We start from the raw sequence: 16,677 nt of genomic DNA on the forward strand, positions 1-16,677 counted from the left end.
GAAGACTCAAGTTTAAATACGGTGTTAGAGGAAAGTCATAGACCAATAGTGTGCACCAAGCTGCTCACACTGCCTGCCGGCCTGCTTCAACCCCTGCCTGTACCCAGTGCCCCCTGGCAGCACATCACTATGGACTTCGTCACGGACCTTCCCCTCTCAGCAGGATGCAACACCATCTGGGTGGTGGTGGACCGGTTCTCTAAGATGGCACATTTTATCCCGCTAACCGGCCTACCCTCTGCTCCTCGACTGGCAAGCTTCTTCATTCAGCACATCTTCCGCTTGCATGGCTTGCCTCTTCACATTGTGTCCGACCGGGGGGTTCAGTTTACCTCCAAGTTCTGGAGAGCCCTCTGTAAACTCCTGGATGTGAATTTGGACTTTTCCTCTGCCTATCACCCCCAGTCCAATGGGCAAGTTGAGAGGATCAACCAGATCATGGAAAATTACCTCCGCCACTTCATCTCTTCACAGCACGATAACTGGGTACAGCTTCTTCCATGGGCGGAGTTTTCATATACTAACCACACAAGTGAGTCCACCACCTCCACTCCGTTTCACATCGTGTACAGTCAACATCCCAGAGTTCCTCTTCCAGTGTCGACTTCATCTCAGGTACCCGCTGCTGACTCTGCAAATCTGGCAACAGACCCGGTCCTCTATTTTGCAGGCGGTAGATCGCATGAAGCGTAAGGCAGATACCAAAAGAAGAGAGCCGCCTCAGTATCTTCCTGGGACTAAAGTCTGGCTGTCCTCTCGAAACATTCGCCTGAGGGTGCCTTCATACAAGTTTGCTCCCAGGTTCCTTGGTCCCTTCGAGATTCTGCAACAAATTAACCCTGTTTCCTACAAGCTGCGACTGCCCCCTACCCTCAGAATCCCTAACTGCTTCCATGTGTCCCTCCTGAAACCAGTGGTCCTGAACCGCTACAGCAAGACCTCTAGTTCCACAGTTGCTTCCAGCGGTCCTTCTGATGTATTCGAGGTAAAGGAGATCCTGGACCGCAAGAGGGTAGGAGGAAGGACTTTCTATCTGGTGGACTGGAGAGGGTTTGGTCCTGAGGAGAGGTCCTGGGAGCCAGAAGAGAACCTCAGTGCTCCTGCTCTTATTAAAAAGTTACTCTCTCACTCTGGCCCCAAGAAGAGGGGGTGTAAGAGGGGGGATACTGTAGCGCCCATGGCCACGGGCCGTCGGGTTCACTCACCTCCCGACGCCCGCAGCCATGGATCTGTGAGCGCTGGCCTCCGTCTCCCTCCTAGGAGATGCCAGTGCTCACTTCCGCTCCGTCCGTCCGGGTCCCGTAGGGTGCGCGTGCACGCTCGCGCCCGCTCTTAAAGGGCCAGCGCGCGCACATGAAAACTATGATCATTAACCCACATGATTCCCTGCCCTATAAGAATGCCCCAGCCCTTCTGATCCTTGCCTGAGTGTTGTTAGTCTTTCCCTGTCTGTCTCGCAAATGGTCCCTTAGTGTCTCCCGTTCCAGCTGTTACCCGTGCCCTGTTACCGTTCCTGTATTCCGCATTGTTCCTGTGCCTACCCATGTTCAAGTGTCATCTGCCACGTCAAGTGCCATCTGCCACGTCAAGCGCCGTCTGCCACGTCAAGTGCCGTCTGCCACGTCAAGTGCCTTCTGCCACGTCAAGTGCTATCTGCTCATCGGATACTGCCCGCCACGTCTGGCGCCACTTTCCGCACCTGCCTCCATCCGTGCTGAAGCCACAGTCACCGTCCGGACTATTTCAGGTACCTAAGCATTACTGTCTGCTATCTTACTCTCACATAGACTGTGACCTGGTCAGCTGCCTCCACGCTACGGCGGAGCGGCCTAGTGGGTCCACAAACCCAGTGTCCGTGACACATCTCACCCTGATGCAGATGTTGTTTGTCCGGTCATGCCCAGAGGATGATAGCAGGCCTCCCCCTCTGCAACGGTACCGCAGGGAATGAATCCAAGATGGCCGACAACCGGGAAGAAGGGCCTCAAATGGCGGCAACATGTGGCAGACGGACCTCACAGACTCGTCCCGTAGATGTAACCTCCAAGACCAAGCAGGACTGCAGGAGGAGCAGAGAGCCGCGATCCTAGGCATCCAACGCAGGAGGACAGCTATTCCCCAGGGCTAGAAGCACATGTGTCTTGCAGGACATGAGGCCACCGACACAGCCCAGCAGAGGATCCCGACTAGCAGGGGAAGCGGCGCTGCACCCGGCACAGCTCAGCGACACACCGGACTCCCTCCACAACAGAGGATCGGCAGGAGCCGACGGACGGCTGTGAGTAAAGGTACAGGGGTTTAGTTAGGCCATTTTAGGCTTCAATGTTCCAGAGCTCAGCAGTTACACAACCACCACCATGTCCGACCAGACCACGCCCCTCCAGAATATGATTCTTATGCCTACCCATGGCTCACATATACAGGATACTCTAGTATAGGTCCCTGCTGCTCTGCATAATGAGGTGTTTGCTCTGACCACAGCTTGAGTGCTACACTTGAAGAAACAACAAGAAAGTTTTTTTTAAGCTGGTCTCATAGTGATCTGGACAATTTGCACAAGTTAATATGTTTAATCACACGTAATTACTTTTAAAGCAAATGTGCTGTTAGGTTACAAAGGTAATTTTTGCAACATTTTCTAAATAAATTTTGTTGGTGTCATTTAATTATGTGTAAACATTACTTTCTTAAATATGTGCTGACGATAAGTCATAATTTATATTACTATAATTGATATTCCGGTGGTAAAAAATATAAACATATTGGTGATTATTGTAAAATCAAATTTTTATGCATTGTTATTATTTTTATAGGATGTTGTAATATTAGTTAGATATAATATTGACTTATTCATGTCATGTATTTTTCACCCTAGTGTATGGATTCTGAATATCCTATCAAGAATGAGGTCCCTGAGCAGCGTGAGCGCTCACTTTCTCTTCCTTACAACTCAGTGGAACTTGAAGAACACATCAAGCCAGCAATAAATCCCAAAGAAGTTATTTGGGAGAGAACTAAACACTGTTGTAGGAGTAGTCCAGGAAAAGTAGGCAGATTTTTCTTTGAACTTTTCCCTGTGCTTACTTGGCTTCCTCGCTACAGGCTTAAGGAATACTTGCTAGGTGACATTGTATCTGGAATCATAGTTGGCATTGTGACCATTCCTCAGGCCATAGCATATTCACTACTGGCAAGCCAAGATCCAATTTATGGCCTATACACTAACTTTTTCTGCTGTATTATCTACTTCTTCATGGCTACATCTCACCATAATTGTGTTGGTACATTTGGGGTACTATGTCTTATGGTTGGCGAGTCTGTGAACAAGCATCTCAGAGCTGCAGGTTTTCCAGCGGAGGGTGACATCATATTAAATTCAACGCTTGCCGCTAATGGAACTGTATGTGGTCGAGGCTGCTATGCGATTATGGTGGCTACATCTTTAACTTTTATGGCTGGAGTTTACCAGGTAAGTTGCAAATTCCTAACATACCACACATTGCTATCTTCTAATTTCAGCTGACAAGACTTCATAATGATGAATACAAGAAGATAATTTGTTATGTACAGTATATGAAAAAATATGTTTACTATCAGATAGTGAATGTGCCTTATAAGTTTTTTTTATTTTTATTTTATAGCACATTTTCTTGTACTTTGTAGCAGGTAATCATGTTGTCACGCAAATGCATTTATCTACTAATGGTTGCTCACTTTCAGTTAATAATGCCTCTTTGTGTTTTTTAAACAATCAAACAACAAGAAACTTTTGTGTAGATGACATCTCCAGGCCACTACCTAAAGTATAGAAGACACGATTATCTTGGCAAATGTCTCTGGAGTCCCTCTCTGCACTCTTTTTGGCTTTATATCTCATGATCTACACATGATATGATACAAATTGATCAAAAAGAAAAAACAGATTTCAAGAAAACGTAATCACAATGCTTTAACAATGTGTCGCAAATTAAACCTTTTTTTTAATGTAAGTTTCTTATTTCTATTATATTTTTTATGTTTTTTGCTGTATTTTTTTTTCTTCCACATGGTGGAAAGTATTAAAAATTAAGGTAGAGATGTCAGCAGGGGCGTAACTTGGAAAGACAGGGCCCCACAGCAAACTATTGACCAGGGACCCCCTGGGTGCCACAAGCAGCCCCCCTTATAAATGGTGCCCCCTGTAGTATGTGCCATACAGCCCCCTGTAGACAGTGCTATATAGCCCTGCCTATAGACAGTGTCACACCCCATTTGTAGATAGCGCCCCCACCTCCCCCACTGTATATAGCGCTATACAGCTCCCACTGTATATAGTGCCACACAGCCCCCTTAGTAGATAGTGCAGCACAGCCCCCCCTTAGTAGATAGTGCTACACACAGACCCCTGTAGATTGCGCCACACTCAGCCCCCTGTAGACAGAGCCACAGCCCTCCCCCTTGTAAATAGTGCCATACAGCTCCCCCTTGTATATAGTGTCACACAGCCCCCCCCCCCCCTTGTGTATAGTGCCATAAGGCAATGGCACATCTGAGAAAGTTGTATCAGCCAGGGAGATGTCAATCAAACATGGAAAGGTGGGTTTGGTGGCAGGACTATGTGACTCTTCAGGATAGCGGCACCGCCCCATGACCCCGTTAATGAGTAATTAGCATATAGTGTGCGCCGTATTAAAAGTGGATTTTAAAGATTTTGCTGCATCTGAAAAAAACACAAGGGAATGTTTGGAAATATTGTCAGGTCATCTATTACCGTATGGTGGCGGTTCAAGGGGTTAAAACTACCAGACAGGTTCCCATGAAATATACAATGAATTAAGAACAATTCCATCTGCCCTGCAATTTTGTTATTAGAAATATATCCTATATAATTACAGATCCAGAACTAAGCTCTGCCATATATACAGTACGACAACCAAGTTTAGTACATAAATACAGCACTAGAACCAAGCTCATACATATATACAGCACTAGAACCAAGCTCAGTACATAAATACAGCACTAGAACCAAGCCCATACATATATGCAGCACCAGAAGAAACCTCAGTACATAAATACAGCACTAGAACCAAGCTCTGACATATATACCGTACCACAACCAAGATCAGTACATATATACAGCACTAGAACCAAGCTCATTAGATAAATACAGCACTAGAACCAAGCCCATACATATATACAGCACCAGAACTAACCTCAGTACATAAATACAGCACCAGAACCAACCTCAGTACATAAATACAGCACTAGAACCAAGCTCAGTACATATATACATCCCCAGAACCACACTCAGTACATATATACAGCACCACAACCAAGCTCAGTACATATGTACATCCCCAGAACCAAGTTCATTACATATATACAGCACCAAAACAAATCTCATACGTATATACAGCACCAGAACAAAGCTCAGTACTTAAATACAGCATCAGAACCAAGATCAGTACATATATACAACACCAGAACCAAGCTCAGTACATATATACAACACCAGAACAAATACAGCTCAATTTAATGCAACCCCTGCCGTATAGGTTTGTGTGGCATAAAACGACAGCTTCCAGCAAGGCCCGAACAATAGTAAGGATATGCTGATATACAGTGACTACAGTACTGATTAGAGGCAGAATAAACATTTACATTAAGTGACTCACCGGTGATGTCTCAGATTCTAGTTATTTTCTTCTCCCTCTGGTCCAGACATCTATGATGGATTTCTCCCGGCCATGACCCATTTCTGCAGTTTTCCGCTCAGATGTCTTCAGCTTCTCATTTTTAAAACATTTCTGCACCTATAAACTAAATTAAAATTCTCAACACCTCCAAATATAATAAAGCGCCATACACTACACCTCTAACTATAATAGCGCCATACACTGTGTCCCTGATTATAATAGTACCATACACTCTGTCCTACACACACACACACACACACACACACACACACACACACACACACACACACACACGTGCCCCTGTAGATAGAGCCCCCATAGCCCCCTGTAGATGGTCATCCCAATAGAGCCTCTGTAGATAGTGCCCTACATAGAAGCCCCTGTAGATAGTGTCCCACATAGAGCCCTCTGTAGATAGTGCCCACATATGGACTCCAGTGCTGCAAGGCAATAGTGCTAACCACTGAGCCACCGTGCTGCCCTACACATAACCCCCTATAGATAGTGCTCCACGTATAGCCCACCTCTGTAGATAGTGTCTCACATATAGCTCCCCCTGTATATAGAGTGCCACATATAGCCCACCCCTGTAGACAGTGCCCTACATATAGCCCCCCTGTAGCTAGTGTCCCACAGTTAACCCACCCCTGTATATAGTGTCCCACATATAGCCCACCCTTATAGAATGTGCCCTAAAAATAGCTCCCCTATAGATAGTGCTCTACATATAGCCCACCGCTGTATATAGTGTCTCACATATAGCTGCCCCTCTATATAGTGCCCCACATATAGACCCCCTGTAGATAGTGCCCCACATCCCCACATATAGACCCCCCTGTATATAGTGTCCCACATCCCCACATATAGACCCCCCTGTAGATAGTGGCCAATATCCCCACATATAGACCCCCCTGTATATAGTGACCCACATCCCCACTTATAGATCCCCCTGTAGGTAGTGGCCCACATCCCCACCTATAGACCCCCTGTATATAGTGGCCCACATATAGACTCCCCCCTGTATATAGTGGCCCACACCCAAAAATATAGACCCCCCTGTATATAGTGGCCCAAATCCCCACATATAGACCCCCCTGTATATAGTGGCCCACATCCCCACATATAGACCCTCCTGTATATAGTGGTCCACATCCCCAAATATAGACCCCCTTTAGATAGTGCCCCACATCTCCACATATAGACTCCCCCCTGTATATATTCAAGCACGGAAGCGGCGCAATGACGCAAGCGGAGCGTCTTTGAAAGGCACTGATTGACAGGGCAGAATGACTTGCCCCATCAATTAGCGCCTTTCAACCATGACGTCATCGCGCCGCAAGCGTCATTGAAAGGCGCTGATTGGCGGGGCAAGTCATTTTGCCCCGCCAATCAGCGTCATTGTAAGGCGCTAAATGGTCGGGCACAGAACATGCCCGGCCATTCAGCGCTAATGCATGTATTTGTACCTGGGTGCTATAGACGCAGGAACAATTACTACAAGACGTGGTGGCTGTCGCTATCAACGGGGCCCCCTCCGGTGCTAGCGACGCCTATGGGCATGAGAGGGCCTGTGTCACCCGGCCCATACAAGTTAGAGGCTCGGCGGCGCGGGCCCCGTAGTAGTGGTGTTACCGCTGTAGCAGCCATAACGGCTGCTAGCGGCGTCACCGGGCATATGGGGGGGCATGGCGGCTGGTGGCACAGGCCACCCTCAAGCCGCAGGCCCCATAGCAGCCGCGGTAGTTGCGCCAATGGATGTCAGTAAGCACCTTGTCATGTGCAGAACTTGATACATCTAAAGGAAAAAGACAAACTTTGTATAATGGTGGTATACAGAGATGCTACAATAAATCCTGTGTGGCTTATCTCTTCTACTGTAGGTTTGGACTTATGTGATGACAAGGTCAGCCTACTGAGGGCCAACCCAAATAAAGGAAAAGATAATTATAATAGCAAGAGACATGATGGGGTGCTCACTTACATCCCTGGATTATAGTGAGGGATGGTAATATCTGAGGAAGCCCCTCTCGCAATTAATTCAGACTTTTTTAATGGACCTTGCTGAAGTACTGCAATCTTTTTTTTTTTTTTTTCTTCAATTCCCTTGACTTGGCTAAAGCCCCAGTTCCAGCTTCAGAAAACCATCCAAAGAATAATGCTGCCTCCACCATGCTTCACTGTGGGTATGGTGTTCTTTTGGTGATGTGGAGTGCTGGCTTTTCGCCAAATATACCTTTTGGAATTATGGTCAAAAAGTTCAACCATGGTCTCATCAGACCGTAACACGTTTTCCCAGATGCTATTGACAGACTTGATGTAGGTTTTTTCAAAACACAGCCGGGCTTGGATGTTTTTCTTTGTTAGAAAAGGCCACACCCTACCACAAAGCCCAGACATATGCTGAATATTGGAGATTGTTGTCACATGCACTACACAACAAGTACCTGCCAGAAAGTCCTGCAGCTCCTTTAATGTTGCTGTAGGCCTCTTGGTAGCCTCCCGGACCAATTTTCATCTTGTCTTTTCATCAAGTTTTGAGAGACGTCCAGCTCTTGTTAATATCACTGTTATGCCAAATGTAATCCACTTCTTGATGACCATCTTCACTGTGTTCTATGATATATCTAATGCCTTGGAAATCCTTTGGTACCCTTCTCCTGACTGATGCCTTTCAACAATCAGATCCCTTTGATGTGTTGTAAGCTCTTTATGAACCATGGCTTTTGCTATCACATGCAACAAAGAAAATGTCAGGAAAATCCTAATAGAACAGCTGAACTTTATATGGGGTTACACAGAATCACTTTAAATAATGGCAGCTGTGTACTGACTACTATTTAACATGAGTTTAAATGTGATTGGCTCATTTTGAACACAACCACATTTCCAATTATAAAAGGGTGTTCACACTTATGCAACCACATTATTTTTGTTTTTGTTTTTTACTTTTCCCACCTAAATGACTTCAGTTTGTTTTTCAATGGAATTGTACAAATTATGGGTCACATTAAAGGTGGAAAAAGTTCTGAAATGATTCATCTTGTACTGACTTTGGAACATGACAAAAACTGGCATTTTAACAGGGGTGTGTAGACTTTTTATATCCACTGTGTGTGTGTGTGTATATATATATATATATATATATATATATATATATATATATATATATATATATATAAAAACTAGTCCTTCTCAATAAATTAGAATATCATCAAAAAGTTAATTTATTTCAGTAATTCAATTAAAAAAGTGAAACTCCTATATTATACAGATTCATTACACACAGTGTGATCTATTTCCAGCATTTTTGTTGAAGATTATGACTAACAGTTAATGAAAACCCAAACTTTAGTCTCTCATAAAATGTGAATATTGGGTAAAAGTTGAAGATTCACAGCCTATCTGTACATATAGGGAACTAGAGGATTGTCTCAAGATGCACAAATGTAACATATATCAAACAGTAATAATAGAAAAGTTTAATTGTATCGAGGTAGAGACATCCAAACATGTAGACCAAGCATAACTTGGTGCATTGACCAAAAATATATGGATAAACCTACAGAAAAAAGGTCAATACTAGCACAAAATATCATAATTTGTCATAAGAAATCACTTTATTAGGGGATAGATACAAAACATTAAAAGATGAGTCACACAATGTAAACAACACGGCGTCAGCCTATGCAGGACTAGATATGGTATCAATCAAGGCATGTACATGCATGAATAGAAATATGCAGACCTGTGGATGTAAGGATACATAAGAGGATACTGACTATGCCTAGCACATGTTATGTAGAAATAAATTAATACTGCCTGTCAATGACAAGTGCACAAGTGTGTAGCAAGAGACAAGGATAGGGCAAAGCCAGCAACCAATGTTGCATGAAGTCAAAATTTATCACAGGCCTGAAAGAGGGAAAAAACAGAGGCCCTACGAAATAGAGTGCATACCTGTATTCATATTCCTGCACAAAAGAGACACCAGGGTCTTGAGTGCATATACTGTACATACTTTTCAGTAGGCCAACATTTCGGTATTAAAAATCATTTTTGAAATTGGGCTTATATAATATTCTAATTTCTGAGAGACTAAATTTGGGGTTTTCATTAACTGTTAGCTATACTCATCAACATTAAAAGAAAAAATGCTGGAAATAGATCACTCTGTGTGTAATGAATGTACAGGGTGGGCCATTTATATGGATACACCTAAATAAAATGGGAATGGTTGGTGATATTAACTTTCTGTTTGTGGCAGATTAGTATATGGGAGGGGGGAAACTTTTCAAGCTGGGTGTTGACCATGGTGGCCATTTTGAAGTCGGCCATTTTGTATCCAACTTTAGTTTTTTCAATGGGAAGAGGGTCATGTGACACATCAAACTTATCGAGAATTTCACAAGAAAAACAATGGTGTGCTTGGTTTTAACGTTACTTTATTCTCTCATGAGTAATTTACAAGCTTCTCTTTGTTTACAGCCATTGACATGTCGCAGAGGTTAACACGTGAGGAGCTGATAGAAATTGTGTTGATGTCTGGTGAACGCAGTACCCGGGTCATTGCAGCAGATTTCAATGCAAGACACCCTACGAGACCACCCATCTCCCATGCTACAGTTTGCAAACTGCTTGCCAAGTTTCGTGAAACTGGTTCAGTGTTGGATTTGCCCAAATGTGGACGCATTAAAACTGTCACTAATGAAGAAACATCAGTGGCTGTCCTAGCTTCATTCAGCAACAGCCCACAGTGCAGCACTCGCCGCATGTCACTGGAGAGTGGCATCAGTCGAACATCTCTTCGGCGGATATTAGCTACTCACAAATGGCACCCTTACAAACTCCAGCTGCTGCAGCATCTCAACGAGGATGACCCAGATCGGCGCACTGAATTTGCAGAATGGGCAAAACAAAAATTGGAACAGGACCCTCAGTTTACACAGAACATTTTGTTCAGTGATGAGGCAAACTTTTATGTGAATGGTGAAGTTAACAAACAAAACCACCGCTATTGGTCTGACACTAACCCACATTGGATAGATCCCTCCAAGACTGTTGGAACACAAAAATTGATGGTATGGTTTGGTATATGGGGTACAAAGACAGTGGGGCCATTCTTCATCAATGGAAACCTCAAGGCCATGGGATATCTGAAATTGCTACATGATGATGTGTTTCCCTCTTTATGCACTGAAGCTGGCACGTTCCCTGAGTTTTTCCAGCAAGATGGTGCACCACCACATTATGGGTGTCAGGTCCGAGCATTCCTAGATGAACAGTTTCCTGGAAAGTGGATTGGTCGTCGTGGGCCAGTTGAATGGCCCCCTAGGTCTCCCGATCTGACCCCCTTAGACTTTTATCTTTGGGGTCATCTGAAGGTAATTGTCTATGCTGTGAAGATACGAGATGTGCAGCAACTGAAACTACGGATACTGGAAGCCTGTGATAGCATTTCTTCTGCGGTGTTGCTATCAGTGTGTGAAGAGTGGGAGAACAGGGTTGCATTGACAATCCAACACAATGGGCAGCACTTTGAACACATTTTATAAGTGGTCAGAAACTTGTAAATAACTCATGAAAGAATAAAGTAACGTTAAAACCAAGCACACCATTGTTTTTCTTGTGAAATTCTCGATAAGTTTGATGTGTCACATGACCCTCTTCCCATTGAAAAAACTAAAGTTGGATACAAAATGGCCAACTTCAAAATGGCCGCCATGGTCAACACCCAGCTTGAAAAGTTTCCCCCCTCCCATATACTAATGTGCCACAAACAGGAAGTTAATATCACCAACCATTCCCATTTTATTTAGGTGTATCCATAAAAATGGCCCACCCTGTATATATTATATTTGAGTATCACTTTTTGAATTGAATTACTGAAATTAATTAACTTTTTGATGATATTCTAATTCATTGAGAAGGACTAGTATACAAGTTGCACCTTTGTTTGATGTGGATTGAATAAAGGTCACGATTTTGCTTATTGGAGTGCTGCAAGATTTTCTTTTTATATATATATATATATATATATATATATATATATATATATATATATATATATATATACACATACACATGCATGTCTTAATATATGATAACTTTTATTACTGGGGGAAAAAATTCTGAAAGTCATAATTGTTAAGATTTTTTTCCTCCTGAACTTGTAGATATGTTTTCTGAAGCCATAATTTCTCTCTTTTTTTTTTAGATACTCATGGGACTCTTCCGCCTAGGTTTTATTTCCATGTATTTATCTGAGCCCTTACTGAGCGGCTTTGTTACTGGGTCTTCACTCACCATTGTAACCTCCCAGATTAAATATCTTCTAGGATTGAAGATTCCTCGTCGTGACGGTGCAGGGTCCCTGATTATGACGTGGATTGATGTCTTCTCAAACTTACAACGCACCAACATATGTGACTTAGTAACAAGTGCTGTTGCGATAGCTGTTATGCTACCAATTAAAATCCTTAATGAGAGGTATAAGAGTAAGATGAAAGTTCCGTTTCCAGTAGAGCTGTTTGTTATCATTGTGGCTACTTTGGTTTCCCATTATTTGGATTTCAATATCAAGTATAACTCATCAATTTGTGGAACAATTCCTACTGGATTTATGCCCCCAAGAGCACCACAGTGGGGTTTGATTCCAAGAATTGCAACTGATGCAATCCCCATTGCTATAATTGGATTTGCAATGACAGTATCTCTGGCTGAAATATTTGCTAAAAAGCATGGGTATACTATCAGTACCAACCAGGAGATGATAGCTATAGGCATGTGTAATATGATCCCATCTTTCTTTTACTCTTTTGCAAGTTGTGCTGCTCTAGCCAAAACTCTTCTTAAGGAGTCTACTGGTGCCAACACACAGCTCAATGGTATTGTGTCTTCAATAGTATTATTACTTGTACTGCTAGCTATTGCCCCACTCTTCTACTCACTGCAAAACTGTATTTTAGGAATTATAACAATTGTTAGCCTTAAGGGTGCAATTATGAAATTTTTAGACATTCCCAAAATGTGGCGGATTAACAGAATAGACACAGTAGTCTGGTGGGTCAGCATGTTGGCATCTACCTTGATTTCAACTGAGATTGGGTTGTTGGTGGGTGTCTGTTTTTCTATGCTCTGTGTGATATTTCGTACACAAAGGCCAAGGGCTACTCTTTTGGCAAAAGTAAGTGGGACAGAGATTTACGAAGATCAGCTTAAATACAAAGAGCTGGACAATGTGCCAAATATCAAAATATATCGCTTTAATGGTGCACTGTACTATGCCAACAAGAATTATTTTAAATCAACCCTGTATAGCAAAACTGGCGTTAACCCATCGTTAGTGTTAGCATTACAAAGAAAGGCTAAAAGGGAGAAACATGATACCACTGCACAAGCAAAATACTTTTTTTTTTCAAAATTAAGTGTAATTAAAACAGTATGTAAAACCAACAAATCTGTTGGTACATCTATCCCAGCAATCAATATGCATTCTCTTATAATAGACTGTGGGGCCATGCAGTTTGTAGATAGTGTAGGTCTCAGTGTGCTCAAAGAAGTCCGCGATGACTATGAGGAGATTGGTGTGTGGGTGTTTCTTGCCAACTGCAGTCCCTCTGTCCGCCGCTTACTACACAGTGGAGAATTTTTTAGCGGTGGACATAACAGTGCTGCTGTACACGCGTTTCATAGTGTTCATGACGCAGTCACATTCGCGGAGAGGAAATTCCAAAAGAAAACAATGTTAAATCAAATAAATAATGCAAATTTATTCTCTGCTAATGTTGATGGAGGCACTGAAGGTACCAAACAATAAAACACTTTTTACAACAAGTGAGTTTTTAATTACAAATGCAAATATTTTATTAAGTTTTTTGTTCATTTTCAGTTTTGCAGGAAAGAAGTATAAAACAAATTATACAAGGGATTGATACAAACTCTTATGACATGTTAGCTGGATGAGATCACTTATGTTCCTATAACTCCTTTTAATATAAATGTACATACATGACCACCTCTCTGATAAACCAATACTGTGTTGTTTTTTTTTGAACAAAGGTTTTTATTGGGTTTCATATATATAGCAACAAAATAAAAAGAGAATACATAAACATTTTGTTTCTTATGTTATCACATGTTATACATCGATTTCCATCAAGAATTTTTCGGTTTGTAGATTACATAGCAGAAGTTATACTCTATAGTGTATTGTCATCTTTTGAAATCTGCTATTGCTTCCTGTGATCTTAGTTTTCTGACAATTCTGTGGCAATCTTTGGGTATGGACGAATTAGCTGAACCATTTTACAACAGAGAAAAGAAAGAACAAAACACAACTAAAATAAAACTTTGCTCCCATGTTCGTTATCTGGCATAGATAGTCTGTTTAGTATTGTACACTGCTGTCATGTAGTGTCCATGGTTTCCATTTCTCTTCCATTCCCTTCCCAAATACACTGAATGAATGTGACTTTTCACTATTATATGTGTTGTTAAGAAGGGCAACTACTTCGGATATATGTGGAGTTGTCTGGGTTTTCCAATATCTCGTAAGGACTAGTTTGGCTAATAGCAGTATATGGCCTATTAAGGCTCTTTGGCTAGGGGGGATGTTGTGTATGTTCAGGAATAGTAATGCTAGTGCGGGCGAGGGTATCAGCACCGTTTTCATCACTTCTGAGATAAGATCAAAGATCTTGACCCAATAGGCCTCAACTTGAGGGCATGACCATAGCGTATGCAGCAGAGAGCCCACTTGTCCGCATCCTCGCCAACACAAAGCTGTAGTGTTGGGGAAAATTTTACATAGTTTGTCTGGAGTATAGTACCACCTTAGAAGATTTTTCATGGCAGCTTCATAGTGTGAGGTACATTTAAAATTTTCAACCATATACTTAGTTGCTTTGCACCAGGTTGTTTCAGGAAATGATTGCCCTAGCTCTTTTTCCCATGCTAATATGCCTGATGACTTGACAAAGTCTGACTTTTCTCCAATCAGATCATAAATGGGCCTCAGTGTTTTAAATGTTACGGACGGTATTTGAAATATTGAAATAATATCCCAGTCTAGGTTAATAGGTGAAGACTGCAGGCTGTCTAAGAAATGTTTAACTCTCAGGTACGTAAAGCATTCTGTCTTAGGGATATTAAATGTATTGGATAGGTCAGGAAAGGTTAATAGTTGTGCTTTATCATATAATTGTGATACCCATTTGAGATTCCCCTGTTTCCATCTATGGAGATCAAGATCTTTCACTGTAAGCTCTAGGGCCTCCAATGGAGCTAATGTTATTAGAGTGGAAACTCGGTTATTTGAGGAAGCGTGAAACTGGCACCATATATCTAATGAATTGCGTATAATAGGGTGTAGAGTCTTCGGAGGCAACCTTCCCCATAAATAACTAATTAACAGTGCATTCAAGTTATGTTTGGGAGTGAGAGCTGCCTCAATATCGACCCAATTTTTTCCACATTCATTGCCCACCAATGTTTTAATGTAGAAATATGTGTAGCAGTGTAGTAATCTTTAATTATCGGAAGACCTAAGCCTCCCTTCCCTCTCTGTTTAGATAATGTTGACCTTGCGATCCTCGGTGGTTTGTCCTGCCACACAAACCTAGCTACCATAGATTGTAGACTTTTAAAGAAGGTGTTTGGGAGTTTTACTGGAAGGGTTTTATAGATGTACAGTAGTTTTGGGAGGGACATCATTTTGAATGCCGCAATCCGACCAATCCATGAAATCTCCTGTGCCTTATAAACTTTCAATTCCACCTCAAGAGCTTGTAGGAGCGGCAGGTAATTCTGTTTATAAATTAGTGCTATGGATCTTGTAATTGTGGTACCCAAGTATTTGATACCCGTCTCTTGCCAATCCAGGGGGAATATTTTCTTAAGTAAAGCTAGATCGGTGTCTGGAAGTTTAATCGGGAGGGCTTGTGATTTTTTCTCGTTTACTTTATAATTTGATAATTCTCCATACCTTCGTATGGTCACAAAAGCTGTTTCCAACGATCTTCTTGGGTCAGTGATAGATAGGAGTATGTCATCTGCGTATAATGAGATTAGATGAGACTTTCCCCCTATTTTAATGCCTTGTATGTCTATGTTATTTCGAAGGGCCTGGGCTAAAGGTTCTATGGACAGAACAAAGATCAGGGGCGACAAAGGACATCCCTGTCTTGTGCCATTTTTAATGGAAAAAATGTCTGACAACACCCCATTGGTAGATACTCTGGCAGATGGTGTTGTGTATAAATTGAGAATTGCTGAAATAATGTTACCTGTAAATCCCATTTTCCCCGGTACCTCAAATACAAATCTCCAGTTTATGCGATCGAACGCCTTTCCGGCATCTAGCGTGACCAAGACTGCCGGAATGTTATTTCTGTCTGCATAGTCTACCAGATTTATTACCCTTCTAGTGTTGTCATAGGCTTGTCTTTGTCTCACAAAGCCCACCTGGTCTGGATGGATTAGAGTTGGGAGAATAGGTGCTAATCTAGTCGCTAGGAGTTTCGCATATATTTTCAGATCTGAATTCAATAGGGAGATAGGTCTAAAATTTTGTGGAGTGTCCGGGGTTTTGTCTGGTTTTGGAATGGTGATGATTAGTGCCGATAGCATTTCCGGTGGAAAGGGAACCCCCTGCATAGCTCTTTGGAAGATTTTGGTTAGATGAGGGAGCAGACTCTCATTATATAGTTTAAAGTAGTCATTTGAGAGGCCATCTGGTCCAGGCGCCTTCCCGTTTGGTAGGGAGGTGACAATGTCAGCTACCTCTTGATTTGAGATAGGCTTGTTAAGATTTTCTAGTTGCTCACAAGTAAGAGAAGGTAAGGAGACCCGCTCCATGAATGCGGTAAAGAGAGTCTGAAAATTCTGAGTGGAAGAGGAGTTGTCTTTAAGATTGTATAGGCCTGCGTAATAATCTTTAAACTGATTTGCTATCTCACGAGGGTCTATTATTTTTGCGGATGATACTGGATCTTTCAAAAAAGGG

The 16,677-nt window shown here is 42.3% G+C and overlaps 1 protein-coding gene across 1 annotated transcript; it reads left to right on the plus strand.

The window, feature by feature from the left end:
- Positions 1 to 2,878: 2,878 nt before the first annotated feature.
- Positions 2,879 to 13,491, plus strand: LOC142751076 (sulfate transporter-like). The gene is made up of 2 exons (XM_075860047.1): positions 2,879 to 3,469; positions 11,890 to 13,491. Exons 1-2 carry the CDS (start codon positions 2,879 to 2,881, stop codon positions 13,489 to 13,491), a joined length of 2,193 nt encoding a protein of 730 aa, XP_075716162.1.
- Positions 13,492 to 16,677: the final 3,186 nt, after the last annotated feature.

This window comes from Rhinoderma darwinii, chromosome 3, assembly GCF_050947455.1.
Source record: "Rhinoderma darwinii isolate aRhiDar2 chromosome 3, aRhiDar2.hap1, whole genome shotgun sequence".
Classification (NCBI taxonomy): domain Eukaryota; kingdom Metazoa; phylum Chordata; class Amphibia; order Anura; family Rhinodermatidae; genus Rhinoderma; species Rhinoderma darwinii.